A 16,256-nucleotide genomic window follows, 5' to 3' on the forward strand; every position below is an offset into this window, starting at 1 on the left:
TGTGCTCAGCAATAATTAGAGATGCTAATAAGGAGCTATCTGAGTGAAAGACAAATGTCACTCCCAAGGGGGGGGCAGGAGGGTGAGTGTGTCCTGGGAGGCAGCTGTTGCAGGCACCTTGTGCAGGGCCGGCTCTAACTTTTTTGACGCCCCAGGCAAAAAAAAAAGAGCACTGCCGCCGAAACCCCTGCCCCCGCAAGCGCCGTGCCGCACTGGGCCGCCGAACCCCCCTCCCCCCTCCCCAGTGCCACGCCGCACTGTGCCGGGCTGCCAACCCCCCCCCTCCCCGCGCCGGGCCGCCGAAACCTCCGCCCCCCCCAGCGCCAGGCCGGGCTGCCCAAACCCCGAGAGCCGCGCTGCGCCAACCCCCGCCCCCCCAGCGCCGCCGAAGCCCCCGCCACCCCCGTGCTGCGCCGCTGAAACAAGAACAAAAAACTCCGAGCGCCCCCCTGGTACCCCAAGATTGGCCGCCCCTTCCGGAGGTGCCGCCCCAAGCACGTGCTTGGTCGGCTGGTGCCCGGAGCCGGCCCTGACCTTGTGGCAGCCTGAGGCCAGTTACCAATTCTCGGGGAAGGCTAACCTGTATTGTACTGTGCAGCCACGAGGTGGCACTGTGTGTAACAGACCCCAGCCAGACCTAGCAGAGCATTACAGGGCCTTGTGATGGACACACCTGGTGTGTATCCGGCTGAGAGGGAAGCTCTGTAGACAGTGCGTATCTGCCACAGCAGGATGAGGGCAATGGTGGAAGCCGGGTGCTATTGCCTACCAGGGCCGGCTTTAGGCCAATTCAGCCGATTCGGCTGAATTGGGCCCCGCGCCAAGAGGGCCCCGCGCTGCAGCTCTCCACCCCGCCCCCAGCTCACTTCCCCCTCCTCCCCTCCCCTGAACGCTCCGCCCCCTCCCCTCCTTCCCGCGAATCTCTGAAAAGAAGAGGGGCGGGCCGGCAGCACAAGGTAAGCTGGGATGGTGGGGGCGCGAGAAGGGCTCCGGGGAGGTGCGGCCCGTTCCCGCAGGCCCCAGTGGCTCTGGCCCGGCTTGGCTCCAGCCCGGCCCCCGCGGCGCGGCGCGGCTCCGGCTCGGCTCAGCTCCCGCGGCGCGGCTCGGGTGTCCCCCGTCCCCCCCGCGGCGCGGCTCAGGTCTCCCCCGTCTCCCACGACACGGCGCGGCGCGGCTCGGGTCTCCCCCGTCTCTCCCGGCCCGGCGCGGCTTAGGTCTCCCCTGTCTCCCCCGGCCCGGCGCGGCTCGGGTCTCCCCCCCCATCCCCCGGCCCAGCGCTGCTTGGGTCTCCCCCCCGTCCCCCGGCTCGGGTCGGGTCTCCCCCCCGTCCCCCGGCGCAGCGCGGCGCGGCTCGGGTCGGGTCTCCCCCCTCCCCCCCCCCGGCGGGGCCCCCGCGGAGCGGCTCCGGGTTGGACCCAAACCCGGCAACCCCGGCCGGAGCGCGGCTCGATTCCTGGGGGCGGGGCTTGCAGCAAGCCCCGCCCCCAGGAATCGGGCCCCGCTCTTGCTAAAGCCGGCCCTGTTGCCTACCTCTGCTACGGCCAGAGGAGACTCTGACTTACAGAGTACAAGCTGTTCTGAACTACGCCAGGCTGAAGACTAGGGGGGATTTTGCCCACCACATGAACTATACAGGACTGTGGGGAACACAACTCCTGGTCTCTTCATTTTTTCACAATTCAGTGACAAGAATAAAAATATGGCCAAGGGCCTTGTAGGTTTCCTTATGGCAGCTGGCCAGGAAGTGCCCCCTGGCTGGAGAACATAACCGAGTGTTAGCCATGGTCAAGCCTGCCTTTAGGTAGAGGTCGGCTTTGGGTAGACCAGGGGAAGGGAGGTCATGGGGCCGGCCCTTTACGGGGAGTCAGGGCCAAGCCTACCTATGACAGGCTCCTTTAAGGGAGAACCAGCCAATCGAGCCCCTCCCTGGAAGTAATTAAATCCCTAGGTGGCTGGTTGGCAGCTAAATAGCTAATGAGCCTGATAAAGGGTTACCCGGGCTCAGTGAAGGGTCCTAGAGACAGGAAGCCGCTGAGGAGAGGAGAGGAGAGGAGAGGAGATCAGATCCAATCCAATCCGAGGAGAGCTCCCAGAGCAAAGACCCTGGAAGGGGTGCTCCTAGAGAGAGGAGCTCCCCTAAGGGAGAGGAGCTGCCAGAGATGACATTGATAGAAACAGCAGCTGAATGAAGACAGAGCCCTGCACGTGAGGGCTGCAGGGAATAGAGGTACAGTCTGACCTGAACCCAGCTCTGGGAAGGAGGGCTGGGGGCTCCTGACTCAAGGAGAGTTAGGGCCTTGAGTTCGAGCCAGAGGCTGGAGCAGAGTGAAGGAAAAGATTTTATTTTGGGGTTTAATTAAACTCAGAGTGGACCCCAGCAGGGGACTTTTGTCTCAGAGCTTTTGGACTGTGTGGAGCAGTTTAAGGAGTTCTCAAGAGGGTAAACTGAGGCAGGGCAGTGGCAGGGCCACCCAGAGCCAGCTGAGGGGGAGCTTGGGGGTGCCACACCATGATGAGTCTGCACAAGTGCCCCCCATTTAACAGAACTGCTGCCCATTCCCCATGCGGACAAAGCCTCCCTCTCTCCGGTCTGTCTGGGGGGACCAATGGAGCCTGCGTCCCTGAGTGTGAACCTGGAGCAGCTGAGCACAGGGTGGTGCCTCCCACCTGACTCCTGGCCTCCTCATCCCAGCTCCCCGGTTGTTCCCTCTTCCCTGAAACCTGTGGCTGTCTCTGAGCCTGCTCCCCCTGCCCCACCCTGGGGGTCCTGAGCCCCCCTGATGGCTGGATACTGAACTGGGGTGACCCAGGGCCCAGCACGGCACCAGCAGTGTCACTACAATACTGTCAGACCCAGCCGGACAGGCATCAGGGTGCACTGGGATCCTGGCACTACCTCAACGTTTGCGGCTCCCCTTGCGGGGCCTGGTCCGCACTCAGACCGGGAGCCCTTCGGGGCCGGCAGCCTCTTGTTCTGTCTCTGCAGCGCTTGGCGCACTCGTGGGCGTGATACCAATAATAATGCTCACTGCCCAGCCCCTAAGGGCTGCGTGACAGTGCGGGGCCTTCCCCATTTCACACGGCATAGGCACCGACTGCATGGGTGCTGCAGGGCTGGAGCACCCTTGGGGAAAAATTAGCATGTGCTCCACACCCACCAGCAGCCAAGCTCCCCTCGCCTTGCGTCCTCCCCTCTCCCGAGCACTCCGCATCCCCACTCCTTCCCTCATTCCCAGCGCTTCCCGCCACCTAACAGCTGTTTGGCAGCGCTTAGGACTTTCCGGGAGGGAGGGGGAGGAGCAGGGATGCGGCGCGCTCAGGGGACGAGGCGGAAAAGAGGCGGGGCGGGGACTTTGGGGAAGGGGGTAGAATTAGGGTGGGGCGAGGGTGGTGCAGGGGCGGGGCCATGGGGGGGGCAACGAGCACCCATGGGATAGAGGGGAAGTCGGCGCCTATGGCACACGGAGACCCAGGAGTGCAGGGAGCCCTGGTTACTGCCCCACACATTCACCCAGCGACTCCCCCGAGCTGCTGGACGCAGGTCCCAGGGATCAGAGCGTTGGCAGTCGAGTGGCACTGACCGGTCGGGGGCTGGTGGGGTGGGTGGAAGGAAAGGGTTAATCCCAGCGTGGTGGCACTTTGCTGCATGGCCCTGCCTGGTCTCTGCCCTCTGGGTGCAGTACAGGGCATGTGTCTCTGAGCAGATCCCCGCCCCCTCGCCCGGCCATTTGCCCCAGACACAGAGAATCCAGGTGCCGAGGGAAGGAGCGGCCCCAGCAGCGCCGCATTGGCCCTGGCACAGGCTGAGCCTGCGAGCGCAGAGACAGAGGCAGCGGCAGAGAGGGGGGCTCAGCCAGGCAAAGCAGCAGGGTCCCCACCTGCAGGGCAGGGGTCAGCGCTGGGACAACAGGCCGGGCTGGGTCAGGGGCTGGGAGCTCTGGCAGCGAGCGCAGGACCAGCACAAATGGCCCTGCTGGAGACCCTGGGCCTGGCCAGCGTGTCTCCCAGGACCTGGGGCCCTGCCCAGAAGGGAGCCCAGGTTGCAGGCACCACTGGGGGGTGGTGCCAGGAGCAGCTGCAGGGAGTGAATCTCTTCCAAGGGAGGGGGCTGGAGTCATTGATACAGAATTGACCACAGTTACCTGCAACTCCTCGGGCTCTTCTGAGTCCTGGAACAACCAGCAGAGAAAGAGAGGTGAGAATTCACCCAGCAGAGTCACCCGGAGCGGGGCTCATTGCAGAGACTGTGGGGCAGAGCCGACGTCCTGACACAAACAGAACGGACTGTTCAGCAGCAGCTCTAGCTAGGTACCTACATGGGCCTGCTCCCCACAGCCCCCGGCTCTGCACCGTCTCACAACAGACCAGGGCTCAACAGGCTCCGACTCCCCCTCGGCTTTTCTGTCCCATGTTTCCCGGCTGGGTTTCTCCACCATGCAGAGCCCGTCACACCCGCCCAGCCCAGGGGCTGCTCCAGACAGGGGAACAGGCTCCCAGCAGCTGTCGTGCCCTGCCCTAGCACAGCGACCCAGGAGTCTCCCCTCTCTCTGCAGCCAGCCCCTCTGGAAGGAGAGAGAGAGAGAGTAATTAGCCACAACCCCTGTCTCACCACTACTAGAGCCACAGCTCTTTCAAGCTGATACAATATCCCAGCACAGGCTGGCGACCAAGGCAAAAGGAGGGAGCTTCTCCTAGATATTTAGGCACCTAAAGATGCAGGTAGACAGTGAGTGGGATTTTCAAATGTGCTGAAGCAGGTTAGGCAAGTCCATAGGAGTTAGGTGCTTTGGAGGTTCCCACCAGACACCTAAATACCTTTGAAAGTCTGGCCCAAGGTGCTCAAACATGAGGGCCCTGATGCTCAGCTGGTGTCAGTCAGGGAGGCGGGAATCCGGCCCTGAGTCTGTGATAACGTCTCACGTTAACCAAGAGCATCAGCCCCTGCGCTCAGATAACCAGGGAGAGAGCGGGAGGCAGCGCTGGGCACACAGATTCATGATTATGAATTATCTGCTCTCCTGAAATCTTCCCCTTTGGGCTCTGCTCTGAGCAGCCAGGGAAGCTGGGACCCCCAGGGCTCTCCTGGGATCTGGGCCCCTCTGAGCTGGGCAGTCACAGTGCTCTGAATTAAGCGCTGATCCACGAGTAATATGGGCCCAACCTGCTGGGCCAAATCCCTTCCCCTGCCCTGCTCCAATACAACGAGAGACAAACCCCCAGCAGCGCCCCTTACCCAGGAATCCCGTAACAGCCTCCTGGAGATTGTTCTCTCGCGGGAAATCCCGGATTCTCTTTTCCAGCTCAGGGGACTCGGGCGCTGGATGCGGTGACGTCGCCTTCTCGCCCCTGCAGAGACGTGTGTTTATTCCTCCCCCTCGTCAGCCCTAAGTTCCTGCCCCCCAGAGCCAGACAGGGAGCGGGTGGAAGCTGGACCATAGGCAGGGCTAACGGGGCCATGACCTCTACTGCCCAGGGAATTTAGGGCCGGCCTGGTGACTGGGGGCCTCTCTCCATCCAGAGAGAAAACCCAGCCCGGACAGGGCCAGCCCCGGCTCCCCTCACACCCGGCCAGTCCCACGTCCCCACTAGGGCCTGGAGGGGCCGATCCCAGGGCTGAGAGAGGGGCCCATTCTCCTGGCCCAGCCTCTCCTCAGCTTCTCCTCTCAGCCTCCAAGGGGCCTGTCACTCCCCATGGGGTGGGAGGCTCTGGGACGGGGACTCTGCCCCAGTCGGCCCTGGGCTGGGACACTCGGCTCTCTCCCCACAGGCCCCTGGGCCCCATCACACGGGACAGCCATGACAGGGCTGGGGCCAGGTCCCAGCTGGGCCCTTGGGGTGACAGGCCCCCAGCCCCATGAATAATCACCCAAGCCAGCCTGGTCCCAGGGAGGGGTCTCCAGCCAGAGCTGTAGGGCAATCCCCTCCCCTGGGTGGGTCACACAGACACAGCGGCTGCAGCCCCACGGCAATGGGGATGGAGGGGGGCTGGATCCAGAGGGTGAGACCCTCCCATAGTTGGGGCACTGGGTCTGCAGCCTGGGCTCTGAGTCTCTTCCCAACCCGACGGGGCGTGAGGGGCAGACGGAGCCCGGACGTACCTGCTCACGGCCCTTCTGACACCCTAGAGGGGAAGGAGAGACAGAGCAGAGAGTCAGTGCCCATGGCCCAGCCGGGTCACTCTGCTCTCCCAGCCCCAGCCCCAGCCCCACGGGCTGCTCCAGAGTGGGGTGGCAGCACTAAAGGGCTGTGCTAGGGGGAGCAGCGCTGCCCTCCAGGGATGGCCGGGCCTCCTGCGCTGAGCTCTGGGGCTGGAACAGCCTTTCACCAGCCTCCCACCACCTCCCCGAGAGTCCGAGCTCCTCTCTCTTTGCAGCCCGTGGCCCTGCAGATATCCCGGCCGCACACTCTGCACTGAGCTTTACAGGGTCTCGGGGGCCGTCCCCTCCCGACACTGGGCTCTGGGTGCATCTGACACAGTCTCACCTGCAGCAGTTCCAGCACGGGCTGCTGACACTTCCCCTCCAGCTCCGTGATCAGGGCGCTGAGCCGGGAAATCTCCTCACCCAGGTGGGTGGCATTTTCCTCCCTCCTCCTCTTCATCTCCTCGTCCAGCTCTGCCAGCCGGGCCAGCAGGAGGCGCTCTTGTTCAGCCAGGAACTGGCGCAGCCGCTCGCACTCGGACACCACCAGCTGCCGCTCCACTTCCGTCTGCCTCTGGGGTGCGCAGAGAGACGCAGGGGCAGGGCAGGGACACGGGGTGAGTGGGGGTCATGGGAAATGGTACAGGGCCTTGTCTGGGCTGCACAGAGCGTTTCATTCGATACCTTTGCCAGTGTAACTGTGTCTGCACTAGGCCTTTTGCTAGTATGAAAATGTCACCAAAAATCACCAACCCCCCTACAATCAATCACCGCCCCCCCCTCCCCCCCATCGCTGTACCAGCAACAGGTTGAAGTGCAGACCAGGCCTTGGCAAATGGTGCTGCCCAAACCACCCAATGGCCTCACTGGAACGTCTGACACTCAAACCCTGGGATCAGCACAAATCTCCCCCTGCTCCGCCCTGACCCCTGCCACATCCCTGCCTGCTCAGCCGTTTTACTGGCCTCTGCCCCTGCCCTCCCCACCCCCAGCACTAGAGAGCCAGAGACTGCTCCCAGCTACCCTGGGGTGAACCCTTTTACTCCAGTGGGAACTAACCCCAGGGTCCCAGAGGAATCTGACCCTGACCCCACTGACTTCGGTGGGGTCACTTCTGATGTATACCAGGCACCTGAGAGCAGAGGCTGCCCCGCACTGGTTAAAATGACCCTGAACCGTCTCCCTGCATTGACCCTGGAAACCTTTAACCTTCTGCACCACCCAGACCCCAACCAACAGAGATCCTCCGCTGCTCTCACTGACACCCCTGTGCAAACCGGCTGGGCAGGGCAGGGCACCTACCAGGAGCCTCTCACTCTTCTTGTCCCAGTCGGATTTCAGTCCCAGGAGCTCTTCTCTCTCCTCCCGCAGACGCTGCAGGAGGCTCAGGATTTGCTCCTGCAAACAGACAATGGTTCTGGGGGCTGGTTTGGGGTCACTGGTTTGTGCCCAGCGACAACATCATCACCAAGCAGAGTAAGGCGGTGGGAGCAGACCCTTCTCCAGACCGCTGAAAAAGTGACCCCAGCTCCAAGATAACTCCCGAGGCAGAGCTGCTGGGCCTGGCCCAGTCCCTCCCCAGCACCATCATCTCCAGGCTGTTTCCCTGCCATAGGTCCGGTGCTCTGGAACAGCCCCTGGGAGGAGCTCTTTAGTGTGGCAATCCCCTTAGGGTCACACTTTTTCCAATGAGGAAAGCCACTTGGCTTCACCGCCTCCTGACTCTGACTCTCAGAGACTTCAGCACCCCTGCTTCACGTCAGCAAGTCCACCAGAGCTGGACACCCAAGGGAGACTTGTACGCCCCAAGGGAGCCATGTACCCCCACTTCCTTACTCTGGAGTGACTCAACCAGCATTGTAAAAGCAGAGGGGTTTATTACCGGGGTAATCAACAGGCGGACCGAGGCTAAATCTGGACCACCTGATGCTTTTGAGCAGATCCTGAAATATGTTTATTTATTTATTATCATGATTGTTGTTATTTTTTATTATTTTCTCTGGACCTTGACTATGCCTTGACCAAGAAATTTGGACCTTAATAAAAAATAATTGACTCTCCCTGGTTTTTTACATGTCTGGAACACAGCGCAGACAGTTATTAGTTAACACAGAAAACGGAAAGGTCCATCTGGGTCGGTCCCAGAGCCCTCTGACCCCTCTGTAGTCCCAGTGCAGAAGCTGCTCTCCTGCCTCCAGCAGCCCACACTTAGAACCCCATCCCAGTCCTTTGTCCTTCAGCTGGGCACACTTGGCTGGCTTCCCACAGAGGACAGGCCATCCATGGTCATTTGTTGTTTGGGGCCAAATGTCCAGGCCACTAGGGTTACCATATTTCCACAAGCAAAAAAGAGGACACTGGTGGGGGAGGAGCCCCTCTCTAGCCCCGCCCCTGCCCCACCCCCATCCACTCCCTCCCACTTCCCATCCCCTGATTGCCCCCCTCAGAACCCCCAATTCCCCCCCCCGCTCCTTGTCCCCTGACTGCCCCCTCCTGGGACCCCTGAAACTAACTGCCCCTAGGAGCCCACCCCCTATCTAAGCCGCCTTGCTTCTTGTCCCCTGACTGCCCCCTCCTGAGAACCCCCTACGACCCTACCTGTCCCCTGACTGCTCCAACCCTTATCCACACCCCCACCCCATATTCACACCCCTGCCCCCAGACAGACCCCCGGGGACTCCCATGCCCTATCCAACTGCTCCCCGCCCCCTGACAGTACCCCCAGAACTCCTAACCCATCCAACCCCCTCTGCTACCTGCCTGCCTCGACCCCTCTCCACACCCCTGCCCCTCTGACAGCCCCCCCGAACTTCCGACCCATCCAACCCCCCCTTCCTGTCCCCTGACCAGGGCCGGCTTTAAAGAGCCCAGGAATCGGGCTGCGCTCCGGCCGGGGTTGCGGGGCTTGGGGCTGGGCTGGCGCGCTCAGCCGGAACCGGGGCCGGCAGTGCTGGGGCCGGGCCCGGGCCGGCGGTGCTGGGGCCGGAGCCGGAACCGGGGCCGGCGGTGCTGGGGCTGGGCCCGGGCCAGGGGTGCTGGGGCCGGGCCCGGGCCGGGGGTGCTGGGGCCGTAACCAGGCCCGGGGTGCTGGGGCCGGAGCCGGGCCCGGGCCCGGGCCGGGGTGCTGGGGCCAGAGCCGGGCCGGGCCGGAGGTGCTGGGGCCAGAGCCAGGCCTGGGTCGAGGTGCTGGGGCTCGATCCAGGACCACCGCCCTGGGGCCGGAACCGCTGGGGCCGGCGGGCGCCGCTCGGCCAGGGCCGCGCCTCCCCGGAGCTCTCCTCCTCGCGCCCCCCCGCCCCAGCTTACCTGCTGCTGCCTCCCGCTTGCCCCTGCTTCTTTTCAGACTTCCCAGGAAGATCTGATTCGCGGGAAGCAGGGGAGGGGGAGGAGCAGGGGGCGGAGCGTTCAGGGGAGGGGAGGAGGGGGAAGACAGCTGCGGGGCTGGACGGAGTGGTAAGGCTGCAGGGGATGGGGGGAGCCGGGAAGGGGCTTTGGGTGCCCAGCGGCGTTTGGCCGCCGCTTTTCTGTCTATTAATAGCCGACCGGGGGGAAATCCCAGACAGTTTTAGATTTTTAAAAATCCCTCCCGGACGGCTATTTATAGACCAAAAAGCTGGACATGTCCGGGGAAATCCGGACATATGGTAGCCCTACAGGCCACTGTCTTCTGGGACACTCCATGGGCATGGGACCCCAGGCAGCCAGCTGTCCCTCATGACTGAATCTCTGGGTCTCTACAAGTAAACACCCCTCACCTAGTTAACCATGGGTAAGGCTAAGATTTTGTCACAGATATTTTTAGTAAAAGTCATGGCAGGTCACGGGCAATAAATAAAAATTCACAGAAGCCCGTGACCTGTCCATGACTTTTACTAAAAATATCCCTGACAAAATGGGGAGCTCAGCTGCAGGGTCCCCACACCACTCGCAGCGGCTGGGCAGCTGTGGGGGCTCGCTGGTTGCTCCGAGGGCCTGCACCGCGGCGGCCGTGGCAGCCAGGAGCTCCCCAGCTGTCTGCAGCTCCCAGCCGCTGCGAGCTGAAGTCACGGAGGTCTCTGGAAGTCACGGATTCCGTGGCTTCTGCAACCTCTGTGAAAAACTCATAGCCTTAGCCATGTGTAACCCATGCCTGCTTGGTGTGGCGCTCTGTCCCCCTTTAGCGGCACCTAGACCAGCTAAAGATGTATTAACCTCCTACAGCCGTGGAGAAGAGGAACAGGTCTTTTAGCTCGTGCATTAAGCTCCACAGGTCCCCAGCTTTGATCCCCGCTGACGACAACTAGGGTCTGTTGGTGTTAAACATGCACTACCTAGGGGACACTGAGGTGCACATACTATTCATCCAAAATATTATGAAAAATTCCCACGGCACAAAAATCTCATTATCAGGCAGTTCCCTGGCTCTAACCCAGGGCTGGTCAGACACACACAGGGAGCTCTGTAGCTGCAGAGAAGCAGTCCCAGCCATTCAGATAACTGTTCCCTACCCTGTACTCCTGGGCAGCCTCCTCGATGGGAACCACCACGTGAGCGCGGTGAGCCCGGGATCTGTCACAAACCATGCAGATGGGGGTTTGATCCTCCTCGCAGAAGAGTTTCAGAGCCTCCTGGTGCCTCTCACACACTCGCTGCCCCTCGGGCTCTGGCCCCGCCTGCAGCCTCAGACGTTTCACTAACTCCACCAGGTTCCCCAGCTGCCTGTTGGGCCGCAGGTCTCTCTGCAGGGCCATTTCTCTGCACTGGGGGCAGGAGAAGTCTGGCTCCGGCTCCCCCCAGCACTGGCTGATGCAGGCCCGGCAGAAGTTGTGCCCACACTCAATAGTCACCGAGTCTGTGAAATACTCCAGGCAGACGGAGCAAGTCACTTCATGCTGGAAGCTCCCAGCCAGGTCCCCGGCAGTCATGGCCCCTTGGCACCCAGGACCCAGCTGCTGCGGGTTAGTTTCACTTTCCTGCGCTCAGAGGAGCCTGTTTGGCTGGGTTGAGGTGTTTCCTTCCTGCTGCTCTCAGCAGGGCCTGCGGAGAGTCTCCCCCATGTCACAGCCAGGGCCGGCTCCAGGCACCAGCGCAGGAAGCAGGTGCTTGGGGTGGCCAACGGAAAGGGGCGGCACGTCCGGCTCTTCGGCGGCATTTGGCAGCGGGTCCCTCACTCCCTCTCGGAGGGAAGGACCTGCCACCGAAGAAGTGAAGAAGGAAGCGGCAGCGGTAGAGCTCGCGGGTTTTTTGTTTTGTTTTGCCGCTTGGGGCGGCAAAAATGCTGGAGCCGGCCCTGGTCACAGCCTGGGGGGTCAGGGGAGACAGAGCCAGGGCTAGCGAAGGGTTAACACCAGCTCCTCTCCCAGACAGTCTGTGCAGAGTTGGGGGCTGGCTGGGGGCTGGTTCCTTCCAGCCTCAGAAAGTCCCTGTCCCAATGAGGGCGGCAGCTGAGGTTGGGATGGAGGGGAAGGAGATGAAGCAGCTGAGAGCTGTTGTGGCTAGTGCTGGGAGAAGTGTGGAGAATAAAGAACAGGAATTAGAAACCCTGCGGCTCCTGGGTCTGAGTTAGTGATAAGCTTGTTACATGATGCTGCTGCCTCCATTGTAAGTTTTGTCAATGAAACTAATGTCGACACAAAAAAAAATCGACAAAACATGTCCCCAATGCGAGTTTACATTTGCTCCCTTTGTTAACAGATCGTGTCCACATTCGGGGCACCGTTGTCGACAAGATGAGCAATGCACTGTGAGTGTGTATCCCACAGTGCCTGGTGACACCATCTGTCGCTAGGTGTTGTGGGAAGGCGGAAACGGAGCGAGGTGCATCCTGGGATGTGCAAAATGTCCCATCATGCACTGCTTTGTGTCCCAGCCCTCCAATGGTTTCTGGCTTCCTTTTGCACCATTTTTCCAACTATCAGTCTTTGCAAGCGCGCGACAGCATCTGCAGTGAGAGAGGATGGATCCCGCACTTCTCTCCTATGCGCTGTTAGCTGTCGTGAGGACATTGCACATGGCAGTACCGTTACTCGCAAAGGTACTGACAGAGAAGGAATTGCAGGCGTCCGAGTGTGATATGGACAGCAGTAACTTATCAAGGCTTTTGGCATTCACAGAGCAGCTGCATACGATAGACCGTCGCTTTTGGGCTAGGGAAACAAGCCCTGGTTGGTGGGATCGCATTGTCATGCAGGTGTGGGTTGATGACCAGTGAGTACAGAACTTTAGGAAGTGTAAAGCAACCTTCCTGGAGCTATGTGCTGAGCTGGCCCCTGACCTGCGGCGCAAGGACACTGGAATGAGAGCTGCCCTTTCAGTAGAGAAGCATGTTGCAATCGCTGTGTGGAAGCTGGGGAATCCAGACTGCTACCGGTCAGTTGCAAATCAATTTGGAGTGTGGAAGTCCACTGCTGGGGCTGTCTTCCTCCACGTGTGCAGGGAATAAATCGCATGCTGCTGCAGAGGACTGTGACTCTGGGAAATGTACATGAAATAGTGTCTGGCTTTGCAGAGATGGGTTTCCCTAACTGTGGCGGGACGATTGATGGCGCACACATTACAATTTTAGCGCAAGATCACCTTCCCTCTGAATACATCAGTAGGAAGGGATACTTCTCCGTGGTGTTGCAGGCGTCTGTGGATCACCGTGGGCGTTTCAGAGACATCAATGCAGGCTGGTCTGGAAAGGTGCATGACGCTCGTATCTTCAGGAACAGTGGCCTGTACAGAAAGCTGCAGGCGGGGACTTTCTTTCCAGGCCAGAAGATCACAGTGGGGGATGTGGAAATGCGCATAGTAATCCCGGGAGACCCGGCTTACCCCTTACAGCCCTGGCTCATGAAACCTTACACAGGGCCCCTGGACAGCAGCAAGGAGCGGAGCAGGTGCTGCATGATAGTTGAAAGTGTCTTTGGCCATCTGAAAGCTCGCTGGAGGTGTCTCTGTGGCAGGTAGACCTTACTGAGGATAATATTCCTGTGGTCATAGCCACGTGCTGCACTTTGCATAATCGGTGTGAATCTAAGGGTGATATGTTTGCTGAGGTGTGGAGCACTGAGGCAGAGCGCTTGGCTGCACAGTTTGAGCAGCCAGATGCTAGGGCTGTCAGAGGAGCCCAGAGGGCGGCTATTAACATCAGAGAGGCTTTGAGGAACCACTTTGACAATGAGGGGCACTAACACATGTCTGCCATGGAGGTGCTTCCCTGGGGCATCCATGTTAAATTTTGGGGCCCAAGATCCATGTGAGAAAATGCTTTAGAAGCCTGTTCCCGATACTGCACTTATTGCTATACGATTTTGTAGAACACAGAATAAAAACATTGTCCCATTAGAAACCTTTGCCTTTATTTATTGTTAAAACCTCACAAGTGTATGGAGCACCAACCCTCATTGTCCAAGCTGTGAGAGAGGGTGGAGTGATGGGGAAACTGAGGAGCACTGTGATGTGAAAAGGAATGTGTGGGCATGGGGGGGGGGGGGGTTGGCAAATAATTGTGCATGTGCACGTGCTGCAGTGGAGGTCGACCCCAGATCTGTTCAGTCTGCAGATGTATTAAAGACTTGAGCATCTGTGTCTGATCCTCCATAACTTTTATCATCCGCTCTGTCGCTTGCCTAGCAAATGCTGCATTCTCTTTTCTGTCCTGTCTTTCGGCTTCCCAGCACTCTTTGTGTTCCGTAGTCTGTCTCTCATCGCGCTGCAGCACCTCTCTGAACATATCTTCTTTGCTGGGTCTTGGCTTCTTCCTTATCTGCCAAAGCCGGTCGGCAGGGGTGCGTGGTGCGTTCCTCGAGGTCTCGGCTGCTGTGGACAATACATAGAAGAGGGATTGTTACAGGGGATGGATCACTTGATGATTACCTGTTCTGTTCATTCCCTCTGGGGCACCTGGCCACTGTCGGAAGACAGGATACTGGGTTAGATGGACCTTTGGTCTGACCCAGTATGGCGATCCTTATGTTCTTACATTCCAGCAAACGATTGAAACATTTTGTTAACAAGGGCCTTTTGCAACTAGTAGCAATCACTTTATCACTGGCTCTGGGCAGGCACACAGCTCCGCAAGCACCCCAGTCATGGTGAGTGTCGGGATCCGGGGGAGGGTGGTTGTGCGTATGGAGAAAACAGTCACGGCTTGCAGTGCAGCTTTGCAGGGAACTCATTCTAAAATTATCACATACTTTTCCACAGGCGGGCACACCTCTAGCTGACATCTCACTGCTGCAGGTAAGCAGGGAAACCAGGGCGCAACTACTGCATGCTTGTGGCTTTCACCCCGGTCTATATGCAGCTCAGCTATGTGCCGCTTTGTTCCCAGCTTCAGTGATTGCTAAATGGCAGGGGACAGTTTCCTACAATGGGGGAACTAACAAGGCTGCAATCCCTTGGAATCTGTGGCAGAGGATTAACAAGTACCTCTTGGAAACTTTCCAGAGCCCCTCTCTGGAGATTTCCATGGAGATCTTGATGTCCATCGACACCCTGCTTGGCAATGCAGATTAGCTGCATAGGACGATGTCCAGCTCTCATAAAAACACAACCTGCCTCCCACTCTTCTATTCCCTACACAAGCCACAGCAATTTACCTGGTGTCTCATCTGCTTCCTGCTCCCCGGAGAGCACTTCTGGAGTGGAGAAAAGTTCCTGGCTGCCTGCCCCACCTGAAGACCCCTCTGGGAGCTACACATCCTCTTCTACCTCCACTTCTTCATCCAGAATTTCAGACTCCGGGTTAGCTACTCTTTTTGCTGCCTCTGAAGTATCCACGGGGCTATCGACAATGGAAGTGGAGTCACCACCGAGGATAGCATTCAGGACCTTATAAAAGCAGCAGGTCTTAGGTGCAGCACCGGAGCAATGGTTTGCCTTCCACGCCTTATGGTACACCTGCCTCAGCTCCTTTATCTTCGCTCTGCACTGCTGCGTGTCCCGATCACAGCCCTTTTCACACAATCCTCGAGAAATTTGCCCATATGTGTCCTGATTCCTACGGGGTCACTCGACAGCTGTGACTGAACAGACTCCTCTCCCCATATACTGATCAGATCCAACAGCTCTGCGGTGGTCCAAGCGGGAGCGCGTGTGGTGCGATAGCCAGCCATGCTCACCTGGGAAGATGCCAGGACACCTCTTCACGCTGAGCCAGCAAGCAGGAAATGGGATTTCAAATTCCTGGGGCTTGCAAGGGGGAGGGGTGGATTGCCTAAAGGGCAGCAGAGTTCAAACTGCTGACCAGAGCGGCAGCATGGGAATTGTGGGACACTTTCTGGAAGCCAATAAAAGCAAAAAAAGACAGGCACGCTGTCTACACTGGCTGTTTGTCGACAATAAAGGGAGGGGAAAGACAAAATTCTCTTACAGGGACCCAACTGAGAGTGCCAATTCAGGACAAATTGCTAAAACAGGGCAGTTACAGCCCAAGGCTGGGGTTTTTCCACCTCTAAGGCAAACCAAACCAGCCAGACTAAGAGGACTTTGGTCTCACCCTACTGGCTAAGCACAAGTCACACAAGCAATTCCCTTAGATACTCCAGTTTCCCAGTCTCACCACCAGTGCCACTCGTTATGGGGACAAATGGTTATGAAAACCAATACTCCAGTAAAAGAAAAATGGTTCTCTCGATCCCAAAGGACCAAGCCCCAGACCCAGGTCAATATACAAATCAGATCTTACCCCCAAATCACGCTGTTGCCAATCCTTTAGAATCTAAAATCTAAAGTTTTATTCATAAAAGGAAAAAGATAGAGATGAGAGTTAGAATTGGTTAAATGGAATCAATTACATACAGTAATGGCAAAGTTCTTGGTTCAGGCTTATAGCAGTGATAGAATAAACTGCAGGTTCAAATCAAATCTCTGGAATACATCCCCAGCTGGGATGGGTCCTCAGTCCTTTGTGTAGAGCTTCTGTTTGTAGCAAAGTCCCTCCAGAGGTAAGAAGCAGGATTGACGACAAGATGGAAAGTGTCAGTGGATCGACACTCCTGGTCGAGGGTTGTTCTTTTGGCAGACTAGACATTCGGCCTGTACCTGGGAGGCCAGGGGTCTAAGTCCAGAGGTTAGAAAATATTTATTCATAAGCTGGGTAAGAGCCTCCCTGCCAGCGTATAATTCTTTGTTTCTTCACCAGGGTCAGTT

At 58.7% G+C, this 16,256-nt stretch overlaps 2 protein-coding genes across 6 annotated transcripts in view; one reads left to right on the top strand and one right to left on the bottom strand.

Annotated features, from left to right (window-relative positions):
- Nucleotides 1-16,256, top strand: part of LOC135972145 (microtubule-associated protein 2-like) — a 957,474-nt gene that overhangs the window by 777,992 nt on the left and 163,226 nt on the right. The gene's annotated exons all lie outside the window — the stretch shown is intronic.
- Nucleotides 3,741-11,192, bottom strand: LOC135974196 (zinc finger protein RFP-like). Of its 3 annotated transcripts, none has more exons than XM_065561240.1 (6): nt 10,628-11,192; nt 7,443-7,538; nt 6,484-6,714; nt 6,099-6,121; nt 5,234-5,346; nt 3,741-4,265 (listed from the first exon to the last, which is right to left on the bottom strand). In XM_065561240.1, the coding sequence occupies exons 1-6, from the start codon at nt 11,042-11,044 to the stop codon at nt 4,204-4,206; spliced, it is 942 nt and encodes a 313-aa protein (XP_065417312.1). In that variant the 5' UTR covers nt 11,045-11,192; the 3' UTR covers nt 3,741-4,203. The 3 variants fall into 3 exon arrangements, with proteins under 3 accessions (XP_065417312.1, XP_065417313.1, XP_065417311.1); XM_065561241.1 differs by having other exon boundaries at nt 3,741-4,562; XM_065561239.1 differs by lacking the exon at nt 3,741-4,265 and having other exon boundaries at nt 4,589-5,346.

This window comes from Chrysemys picta, chromosome 11, assembly GCF_011386835.1.
Source record: "Chrysemys picta bellii isolate R12L10 chromosome 11, ASM1138683v2, whole genome shotgun sequence".
In the NCBI taxonomy this organism is placed as follows: domain Eukaryota; kingdom Metazoa; phylum Chordata; order Testudines; family Emydidae; genus Chrysemys; species Chrysemys picta.

Bases quoted from the DNA above. Each gene is read 5' to 3' on its own strand.
- LOC135974196 (XM_065561239.1), bottom strand. From the start codon at position 11,044: ATGACTGCCGGGGACCTGGCTGGGAGCTTCCAGCATGAAGTGACTTGC. The intron at 6,715-7,442 runs GTAGGTGCCCTG...TGCGCACCCCAG, and splicing joins AGAAGAGTGAGAGGCTCCTG to AGGCAGACGGAAGTGGAGCG. The intron at 6,122-6,483 runs GTGAGACTGTGT...CTTCCCCTCTAG, and splicing joins CCGTGCTGGAACTGCTGCAG to GGTGTCAGAAGGGCCGTGAG.